This window comes from Lissotriton helveticus, chromosome 1_1 (genome assembly GCF_964261635.1).
Source record: "Lissotriton helveticus chromosome 1_1, aLisHel1.1, whole genome shotgun sequence".
Lineage (NCBI taxonomy): Eukaryota > Metazoa > Chordata > Amphibia > Caudata > Salamandridae > Lissotriton > Lissotriton helveticus.
Genome location: NC_136057.1, coordinates 1623477725 through 1623489183, shown reverse-complemented (window position 1 = coordinate 1623489183; position 11459 = coordinate 1623477725). Strand labels below are relative to the sequence as shown.

The 11459-nt window shown below is 48.5% G+C and overlaps 1 protein-coding gene across 1 annotated transcript in view; it reads left to right on the top strand.

Moving 5' to 3' along the window:
- The first annotated feature begins 2829 nt into the window (after positions 1–2829).
- The window catches only part of ITGA5 (integrin subunit alpha 5), a 289891-nt gene continuing 281261 nt past the window's right edge, over positions 2830–11459 (top strand). The window contains exon 1 of the mRNA XM_078688465.1: positions 2830–3115. Within this exon, the coding sequence (XP_078544591.1) occupies positions 2958–3115 (158 nt within the window). The 5' untranslated portion in view covers positions 2830–2957. The remainder of the gene's footprint in view (positions 3116–11459) is intronic.

Below are 11459 nucleotides of genomic sequence, written 5' to 3'. Positions count from 1 at the left end.
GAGGGTTGTGAGGGTGAGGGGGGTAAGGGTGTGAGGGTGAGTGAGGGTGGGTAATTGTGGGTGAGGGTGAGTGACGGTAAGTGAGGGTGTGTGAGGATGGGTGAGGGTGTGAGGGTGAGTGAGGGTGTGTGAGGGTGTGCGAGGGTGAGAGGGTGTGTGAGGGTGAGGAGGTGTGAGGGTCCGAAGTAAATGGTGGCAGGGCAGACATCATAAGACAGAGAGAAGAGACTGCGTGGTGACTGCGTTGGTCAGTTTCAGAATCAGGAGGGGCAGAGTCAGCACAGTCTGCGAGGGATCAACGTGTTAAAGGCAAAGCATAGCGGATGTAGCATTGCAGCTAGCAAGTTGAGTGTTTTCAAGCTGTGTCCCTAGAGAGATGGCAACACAGAAACAGCATTTGAGGAGCAAGGCTACTGTAGGCTTTCACTTTTGTCCAGAAACAAGCTCTCAGCATTGCTGTGGCGGGGGGGCGGGGGAGCGGGAGCGCATTCCTTTGAAGTCTGATGCGGTGAGCGGTAGCCTTTGAAGTCTGATGCCGAGGCACAGACAAATGGTGGTGCGCGCTGTGCATGCGGGGGGAGCGGCAGCCTTTGAAGTCTGATGCCGAGGCACAGACAAATGGTGGTGTGTTATGTGGCTGGCGATGGTGTGCACGCGCATAGATCACATGAACTGTATGCGATCCGCAGCCATTTTGGTAGACTTTTCTTTTCCGCTTACTATAATCTCGCCGGAGAAATGAGCAAGCGCATTGGCTCAGGCGAGACCTAAAAAAGAGCAGCGTTGCTAATGGCTTATGGCTGCTACTTATAGTTACTGATAGTGGTGGGTAGCCGGGCTCTGACCTGCAAGCCTTTATTCGATAGGCAGGGCCTGCTGCTGCTACCTGCACTCGACCCCTGATGACTTGTGGAGGGGTGCGTGCGGGTGTGCTATTTGAAATAAATCTCCGCACGCTGCCTGCCGCACAGCCCTACCCCTGCAGAACCAAATCCAGCCCCCTGCCCAATCAGTGTCCCGCCCACTGGCAAGAGCTGCTGCCTAACTAAAGGAAATTCAAAATGCTCATCATGACCGTCACGACTGAATCAGTGTGTGGATCTCATCTGATTATATTGGATTCATTCATGGAATAAATAAATTATTAGTCTGACGGTCTGGACAAGTATGTGATGCGCCGAGAACTGAGGTAAATTAATTTGATAAATTATCTAGTCTTCAGCTACGCCACATTGCCATATGACGTGCAGTCAGTTGCAGACAGGTGGTGTTATGTAGACCCGGCCCTGATAAATAAATGCCGGTGCTGAGCACCGCCACAAATTAAGCACTGGATGTGGAGTTAGGAATAGTAAGGCTACATGCACTTACCTTTGATACTCTGTCAGTGATGTTCTTGTAATATGGTATTCTGGGTGTTGATATTTAGTAGTACAACCAGTATTCGCAAAAGAAAGCACTTGTAGAGCACAGCTTTAATGTTTGGTCATAGCTGAGGATGTTCAGCAACTGCATCACAAATAAATGTGGAGCGACTGGAAGGGGAGAGATCCGATCACTAGAAAGGCATATTCCTAGTCCGAACCTTAGCGCTGTGGAGCAGGCTGCCTTTCAGTTGTCGGCTTTCAAGACTTTGCCATTATCTTAAACTCTGAAGAGCTGGCGTGACTTAAGCCCCCGGCTTTGGAAATGCCCTGCCAGGTCTGAATGCCGGCTTCTGTTATTGTGCAGAGATCTCTTAATTCCCTCTGCCAAAAAACACATGTAACGCCCGGCTTTCTTGTAAAGTGCCCCTTGGCCAAGTTCTCGTTAACTAAAACTACAAAAAACACAGCTTACGCTGTTCTATTGAGAGGCTTGGCACAGGTGGGACCTCATTGTCTTTAGCAGGTGAGTAGGGTCCGTTTTTCTACCAGCACTGGACCGCTGGTATTTTGATGTCCAAACCAGTGCAAAAATAGGCAAAATCACCAAAAGCCGTAATATTTAACCCATACCTGTCCATATTTCAAACACCAAATACAAACAGAAAACACTGTGTTCGTGCGCTGCGCTAACTATTCCTTACTAACAAAGGCAGAAAAGTAATGAGACAAATAAATTCCTACGATTTTACTTAGAAATCCTGTTTACTATCATGTCCAGGCCTTTCCAGGCTTAAAGCAACATCAAACGGCCGGTATTTTTCTCTCGAAAGGTGGCAACCCTATGGGTGACTGGTTAGAATGCGATACGAATGGACTATTCTGATTGGCTGGTGGGGCTTTGTGCTTGTTTCCCCCTAAACAGAACTGGAAAAAAAACGGGCGGGGCCTGCGCACCGGGGGGAAGTTTGGTCTTGATCTCAATAAAAGCTCTCTGTCGTTTTCCGTTATGTGATCAGGTTAGCTGCGGCGCTCTATTGTTTTTAGATTTTTTTGTACCTAGCCTTGGAATCCCGTATTTCGAATGCGAAAATATTACAACTGCATGTATCATACATATTGCAATGAATAAACACCGGACTTGGTAAACTACCCACACCTGAGGTGGCACAACTTTCCCTCTCTGGCGTTTGCGAAGGGCCCGTGGCCCTCTCTCAGCCCCTGCTGGCCCGCTGCAGTGCACCTCTCGCGATTTAATAAGGTTAAAGGAAGGGGGCGAGAGACACAGCGGGCTCCGAATAATGGCATTATGTCACCGGGCAGGGGGCAGGGCAGAGTTTAAGGCTGTGATGTGAAAAGCACACAGAACATACTTAATTAGTTCCAATGCCTGGGGCAGGCGGGCCCCTGCGCCGGAGTTAGAGGGGGCTCGGTGACTTTGGGCAGACTCCTCCCAGGCCCCGTTGCAGTGACTCACAGGCAGGAAAGAGCCCGCAGCCACGGTTTTAAGAGCAGTCTGGAGCAGGGGCCGCAGAGACAGGACAGGAGGCAGAGAGCAGCGCCGGTCCGCACAGAGAACACAGGAAACCAACCATGGCAGCCCTCCCCGCCCTCGCGGCTCTCCTCGCCCTGTGCCTCCGCCCGGGGGCCCTTGGATTTAACCTGGATGTTGGGAACCCAGCAGTTTACACCGGACCAGAGGGCAGTTATTTTGGATTTTCTGTGGATTTTTACCTCCCGGACCTGCAGAGGTGAGCCCGAATAATGGAAAAGTTGAACCTGAGGGGGGAGTTTCTACTATCCGGTCAGAAAATGCCCCATACCCCCCTGTCTTAAGGGGGCTGGGTGCGATGGTCAATGTTTCCTGTTCTTTTACGTTGCAGGAAGTCCCAACAGCTTTGTTTCGAATATTGTGAAAATCTGATTACCTCGGGGCTCTGTGAAAAAAAGGAACGCCCCGCACACAGCCTGTGTTGGAATCCCTTGATGGAGGGGGGTGGTATGTTCAAAAGTTGCACGTCAGAGAACTGCTCCGGGCTGTTTCACGTTTAAGTGGTTCTCCCCCAGAAGGGTCATTGCAGGCTGGGTGTGGATCAAAGATTAGCCTCTGCAGTTCGCCTGCCACAGGTTGGCAGGGAAACAAACTTTCCTCGTGCAAGTGGCGTTATCACAGGTCACGTCTCTGTCGTTCATTCTGGCGAATTCTTCATTTATTATCACGTGTTTGTGGTGGGGCAGAAGGGAGAGCCTCTAAAAATGCTTTTAAGGGAATCGTAACCAACATGAATTTTATCGTGAACCCCCCTGAAAAGGGATGTATACCTGGTTATAGGGGTACCTTCGTGTGGGACGAAGCCTCTCCCACCAGGGTAGTGTTTTGGGGTGGTCCCGTGGTTTCCTTTTGCCTGGGAGGGGTGGGGGCGGGGAATCTCTTTTGATGTGCGAGTTTTGGCTCTTGCACCATGTTGTGAGCACGATTACAGCTAGGGCGAGCATTTGGTGACAGGGTGGGACTCCGCTCCCTGATGGAATTAGCAGGTCTGGGAGGCAGCAGCTGCCCCTGGGGATGCAGAGCCGCTGCTTGACACGTGGGTGTAAAAAGTGCCCCCCCCCCCCTCCCTAGACGGCAAGCTAACTGTTCTTCCCGTCTTTTATTTAAAGTTTTATATAGCGCTAGATTAACCCATAGGTATCAGAGCGCTTTACACACACCCTGTAAAAAAACAGATGGAAATTGATTTACATAGTAGGCAGTAAGGAAGCAAACTACGGATAAAAAAATACAGCATGGAAAATAAGGTGGTCCCTCTACAGCTGATCGCTTTCCCACTCGTGTGGGTACATCAGCTACCCTGTTCTGTGATGTAATGTCCGTGAGAGCAGCAGTGGTGTGTGTAATGTGACTGGTGGTGGTTGTATGCGGGGGCAGAGACTGGGTGTTATTTGATATGTCTGTGTTCAGTGTGATCTGGGGCACTGGGCTGAAATGCTGCTGGCTGCACGCTGCTGGGCATCTCGGGGGCGTGGGAATGCGGGCAGCAGAGCGGCCCGTGAGCCGGGAGTGAGAGCGGGCTGTGCAGAGCCGGGTCCCGCTTTAAAGTCGGGGAGGCCCGGCGTGTCTCCGAGCCGGAGATAGCAGACAGGGAGACCGGCCTCGGTTATTGGGTGTGTAACGGCTACACCCAACACGCTCTCGAAACCGGGGGTCGGGGTGCAGACGGTGAGCTCTGCGTAGTTTGATATTCGTAGTTAAAGACCTATACCCATGGAACCGCACTGGACCAGGAGGGGTGGCTGTAAGGCCTCTGTCGAGGCTTCGGTTGGAAGAGAGCCGGGAGATACGCGCTGTTAGACTACACACGGACCCGAGAGACATTGCTATACTCTCCGGGGTCAGTGCCCCCCTTCTAGGCTGGAAAACAGCAGGAGCTGCACGTAGATTTCTTTTTAAGTGGGTTTTGCTGCAGTGTTAGTTTAAAGTGGGGTTCGCTGCAGCGTTAGTTTATTGTGCTGAAAGTCTGTGCCTTAAAAGATAAATAGCCAATCTGGCGTCGAGTAATATAGGCTTTCAATCGTCTCCTGCTTCCGCCCAGTGAAGGCGCTTGAAGAAAGCGCTAAACAAAGGGAAAGAGCGGAAAGCCTGAGGCTTCGAGGCCCCTCCAGACGGGCCACTCTGGTATACCGTGGTGCATCGCTTCTCGCTCCGACTTCACCCAACTCCTCACCGCCCGTTAGGCGCCTCTCTTCTATACACATCTCCCCTATGACTCTGCCGGACTCTCATCCTGTGGGGGATCCTCCCTCCTCGCCTCTCCACCATGTGACGCTTCATGACTGCACATATGACTTTCTGCCGTTATCTTGTACGACTCTCCCGTTCCTTTCAGAAGTTTTCCACTCGCCGACTCCACTTTTTTTTAATCTCCATTTTAATATCCTTTTGGCTTTATCCATATACCCCGCTCTTGTGTCCTCTAATTGCTTGCATGTTTGATTGCTGTAATGTAGCGAGATACAGACTGCTCCTGGTGGGGTTCCTTATTTATGTACTTAAATTCCAATAACTTCTATCTTTAATAAATTCACATGAAGATACCAACAACGAATGGACAATTTTTCATAATTTTACAATTCTGTTCCTCTTTCTATTTGGATCAGTCGGGGACTGTTTTGTATTAGGTACCCCCTCTTTCCAGCCCCTTCCATGAGTCTCCCCGTTCTCAGTTCAGCGCCCCCCGCACCATGTTCCCTTCCCTGACTGCACTTTCCAGCTACGCGCCAGGACACTTTACCTCTCGTGTAATCAGTTTACCTCGCATGTAAGCAGCAGGCAGCGCCGTGATCTCGCGTTGCTTCCGTGTGTGCGTGCAGCCTGACATTCCACTGACCGGAGGCGCGCTCTGGACAGATGTTTCTGCGGTCTGCTCGTTCCAACGAGTGACTCACAATATGCCTTTCCATGTGTATATATATATTTTTGTACAGAATGCATCTGTCCACAGAACAAAAGAGAATGTGTACTTCCCAACTTTGAACGACGGTATAGGAATCGCTTCTGCCATGCTGACTCTTGGTCTCCGCCTGTCACGCTCCTGGCAGAGGCTGACGTCAGTGGCCATGCTACACCGGCTGTGCAGCCAGGCTCTCCCATGCTGGCAGCCGCATAATTCAGACCTGTCACGCTGACCGCGGGGCCTGGCTGCCTGTCACACACACTGCTCTCGACTCCCTGTGGGCCCTCTTGGCCTGTCATTATTAAAGAAGCTCGTAAAGTGTCAATGGATATGACATCATCTCCGTATCTATAATGACCGCCCAACGACTTCCGGTTTGGTAACTACATCACAATGACGTAACAGCCCAATAGCCGGCTACTTCGCCACATCTGGACTGTCCTTGCCTCTAACCCTTTCCAGTTCTCCCCAACCTTTTTGGCTCGGTTCATGCTATACACGATCTACATACAGCGTGCAGTTACTTGAGGGTGTCCTGGCGCTGAATTTAAAAACATTTGGGGGGGTCACAACAAATTAATTTAAAGGGAGGGCTTTCGGTGTTGGAGGAAGGCTAAATAGTATTGGCTCAAAATGTAGGAGCCACTCTATTCTGTGGCCACCAGGAAGGGGCCCCACTGGTCCCTCTTAGGTCCTTAATATGCGCACAGGCCTGTGAAGGTGAAAACAGGATTGAAGGTTTGGAGGGCTGCATTGGAGACTGCTTTGTGCTCCTGACAGGTATTGAAAAGCTGTATGTTTCAGTGTTGGGAGTCAGTATAGGCTTGACACATGTATATGAGGGAGTGGCAAGAAGGGAGGTGGCAAAGAACAGGGCGCAGCCGTTTGGATGGTCTGGCTCGGGGGTCTCCAACCTTTCCTATAATAAGAGCTACTCGTGTTAAGTGAAAATCACCGTTAACTACCGATCTTTTTAGTGTGGGTTTTAGTGACCACATTAGTCAAGGCTGCAGTAGCCACTGTACACAAATTTACCACGATTGATCATCTCAGTCCGTCAGGCGCGGTTGTCAAAAGTAATGTAAATGATGCTTTGTCAATTCAGAATGCCTCTGCCTGGGTAAATAATACACTTGGTGCCAAAGTCATTATTAATACGCCTCCTCAACACAGCGTGATTTATCACTCAAATATCATCTTTAAGTACATTTTGGAAATGTAACCATTTTCCAAACATCAGTTTATCAGTTCTGAAAATACACACAATTATGTCTGTTTAGGTGGCTATTTTCATTCAGCCAGGCAGAAGCTTCTAGTTTAGTGGGCCGGGCTGCACATAGTTGTGTGCATGTAAGAGCAGAGCTACCACTCTGGGCCACTCTGGAGAGGCCTGGTCTGGGGTCGGTTAAGCCGGTGTTCTGGAAGGCCCCAAAACAAAGACCATAGTCCAAGGGAGGCTCTATTGTAGGTTGGATCGCTAGGAGGGCGTCGGGACAGGCGGCACCATTCTTAAGGTCCATAGCACAGCACAGTCACTGGATGCAGTGTGGTTGATGTGCAGCACAAAAGAAACAGAGGGACCAGGTCACTTTGTCGCGGGACCAGGTCACTTTGTCGCAAGAACAGGCGTTGGGCCCATGGGAGAAGGCCGCAAAGGTGAAGACTAGACGAAACGCTGCTTGCAGAGAAGGAAGGCTTTGATTTTCTTTGAGTTCCATTTGAGACTCCAGTTTTGTTGGTGTTTGGTGTATATATAGTGTGGAGCAAAGTAAAACAAGCATTTGCAATGCAATAGGTTTCGCATTTGTTGGAGTTATTGACATTGTAAATGACAATGTTTTTTAGGTATGTTTTTTAAAGTGGAGTGATAATTTAAAGGACAAGAGGTGTGTAAACACACACTTTATACATGTAGTCGTTGCTTAGGAGAAGCAATGCTGCCAGTAACTGCACCTCTTTTACTGCCAGCCGTGCTTCTCATAAGCAAGGACTATAAGTTTAAAGTGCGTGTTTACACACTGCTTCCAGGTTTTGAAAACACAGAAATAAGTCATTGTTATTTACAATGCCAATAACTGAAACTTCTGCAAATGCGAGACCTATTGCATTGCAAATGCGTGTTATAATTATGTCTTCAATACTCCTGCTGAAATGCGGTTCAGGCACTTACCGGTCTTTGTTGACAAACTTCCTTAAGGTACTCCTCAAGATCTGAAAGATACTTCCCATGTCTTATTGTGAAATAAAATAGCCGATGTTTTCTGACTCGCTCAACTAGAACAGTCTCCAAGAACTGCTGCAGCATGTTTGTACTCCGGGTCCAGAGCCGCCGCTTTAACAACTTCAAAAGGATGAGACACAGAGTGACGTCACTCAAGACATAAATCTGTGCACTGGAGGCTTCACGCACCGCATAATCCACCCTGCTATCCAGCAATTCCAGTGCAAGCCAGGGAGGCTTTACTTTATAGTGTAGTAAAGTGTTTCTTCATTCAAATAGACTGGCTTCAGCTGAGAATGTAATGTTCCTAATTTGCATTTTTATATTGTTCTTTCGTTGTGCTATTTCGGGATAGAATTACAAAAAAATGTGACCAGTGAGCACTGCAGCACTGACGTCCTACTTTCCAAACGCCAAGAAATTGCAATAATGCACGTAAACACACGCTCAGAACTCTCATTTCATAGACATATATTTATTTATTTATATTTAAGTTTTAACAGGTACCACAAAGTTGTCCGAGTGCTTTAAGGCACTTTATATACGTATCATAAAATGTTATTCATGTTTTGAGGCTCGGGGCAAGTAAGTGATTTGCCCAGAATCACGGAAAATGTGCGAAGCCGGGATTCGAATCCGGTTCCATTTCAATGCGGCCAGTTACAGCCACAAGGCCACATATCCTTCCCTAAAATTAAATGAATTTTAAAAAAAAAGCTTTTTTATTCCTACCAAAAACTAGACTCAGTTCATCTATCGATCTAGCTATCTAATTGTCTGTCTTTCTATCTATGTAACGATCGGTAAAATTAGTTTTTGACTAACCGCACAAGTCAGGCAGCCGTATGGATGTGGAATCATTTGATATATCTGGATGTGAACTCCCACAAGCTCAAACGCCTGAGCTAATAATATAGTCACCCCACAGTGTCGCTTTTTTCCGTGAATTCATGTCATTTTATTTGTTTGGCAAGCATTGGACATGATTTCAGTTGAAATTATTTTAATCCTGCTTTTTTTGCAAGATCACCATGATGGAAACCTGTTCTTGAATATAACAGAAAAAAAAAACGTTTCTATTAAGTTGCAAATTTTGATGATGTCTTAAAAATATTATTTTGGGCCGTTCAGTCTATGATACCAAATGAAAACAGATACACGGCCTGCGTGGGAGTCACAGCGATGCCGGCTTTGCTGTGATTTTACCGAAGGTCAAAACATCGCCAACCCTTGTTTGTATTCATATTATGAGTGTTTTTGTGTCGATGAGAACAACAGCGCGCGCTCCTGAAGCCGTGTCAGAGCAATCACCAGATGTCAAGTGCAACAGATATCCAAGCCCGGGTCTGCGTGCTCGGGAGCCCTTGGAGCAAGGATGACACTCGCTTTGCATTCCTGCCGCACGCCCAGGGCCTCGTGGGGTTGGCTGGAAGAAATGTGTCAATAGCGCTCGCTCCAACACCATGAAAAACTTCCTTTAAGGTTTAGCGCTTGTGAATGCAGATTTCTCGCGGACGGAAATCAGTAATGACTTTCCAACGCAGCGTATGCGCGCGAGCTTACAGTAAAGACGCACATCTTTGTTGCCTGCGCCCCGGCTAAGAGCAAGGTTGTGATCCGCGTAATTGAGACGAAACAAAACATATTTGTTCTGCGGACATGAAAGTTTAATGTTTAGTAACTATGAACTGGAACACAAAAGATGATCTGGCTTATAAGCACTGTCGTTTGGATAAATTATTCACCGAGGCAGTGCTTTGACCTGAGGAAGTAGAGATTTTTGATTACGTACCACGGGAGGTCGTTTTGGAATAAAAGTGAAATGTTTCCCAGTTGACACAGCGCTCTGGCAGCTTGCATTGCGTTCTTGTTTATTGGTTGTGATCATGTGTGCGATGTTTTGGTGTGCTGCACGGCTTGCCAGAAAGGCGCTGTGCTGCTGTCTTGGGTGATAGCGGGTTCGGGTGTTAACAGATCACGACAGCAGTCAGGTCCCGGGCCGTGCTGTGATTGGCTGACGTCACGGGGTGTCCCGGGCCGGCAGCCAATCACAGCGCGGCCCGGGAAATGACGTCACTGGGGTGTCCCGGGCCGGCAGCCAATCGCAGCGCGGCCCGGGACAAAGGGGTGGGGCTTAAAAAAAGCACCAGAAACGCCCCCGAATCGCGTTTTCTGGAGAAAGCGCGATTGACAGCCTCTGTCTCCCAATGGCTAGCCTCCATTTATGGAGCTAGCCAATTGGAAACAGAGGCTGTCCTAACCTCACTACTGAAAACAAAAGATTTCGATCTGGGAGGGGCTTCGCCCCTCGCCAGGTTTCGAAACCTAAAAAAAAAAGTCAGTTCAATATGTACATTTCTCGTTTTCTGTGTGCTGTCAAAGTGTGTGTTTCGCAAAGATTTTGAGGGATTCAGCATAGTCTTCATTTTCTGGTTAAAAACTGTATACCTCATTAGTTGATGCTTGACCACTACTTTGTATATTCGGTTAAGTACTTTAAATAAATCTTTTTATAAAAAAAGACTCTTCGTCCATGAGTGGGCAGGGCTCCCATCAAGCTTGAGAGGTGTCGCTGCATGTGGGGAGGTGCTCATGAAGCAGACCAGTAGTTGCTTATGACCTGCATTGGTGAAAGCTGGATATCAAAGAATCTAATGTTAGAGAGGCCGAAAGGTATCCGGGCTCAGATACCCCTGTATCCAAAATCATTCGCTTGTAATCTGGGACTGCTTCTAGAACCACATCCTTTCTGTACAATGGACTGGGTCCAGGCTGAGGGGAGATTCAAGGAGGCTAGAGAGTTGGAAACTAACAGGTTTATCTATACATTTGGCTTGAACGTGGTATGGGGGGGCTTCACTTGGGGGGGGGGGGGGGTTCAGGGTCCACGATAGCTTTTATCAGAGCTGCCTTGTTTGCAGCCACCTCCGTGGCTTTCAGACTTAAGAGAAAAGGTAGTCCTGATGTTATCATCCCTCTTCTGTTTGTTCGCCAGGCCCTGCACAGTGGCAATACATGGGTCAGAGAGATCAGGTTATTTGGGGCTGACACCCTGGCGAATGTTAGAAATGTGGTCTGGTCAACGGAGCTTGTTTGTTTTTTGATGGAGGGAATGCGGGTGAAAAGAGCTGCAGACACCCTCTGTAAACTACACTACACTACAGCGCAGTAGCATAGCAGCCCACCTTCACTCTTGGGAATCTCGCAGGTGGTTATTGCTCTGCTGCCCTTTGGCTTCGTTTCCACTGTACAAGAAGCATGCATGCGTGCAGGTGGGGTCAGCAAGTTGGCACTCTTATTTGCCCGTGATGTCATGTTTTTTTGTGCCAGACACTGTTTGAATCTGATGTGCCCTGTCACGCGGGCTGTATTGCATGGCCCGCTCTCACTGGCTGTAGAAGTCTCTCACTTGCTGCAGAG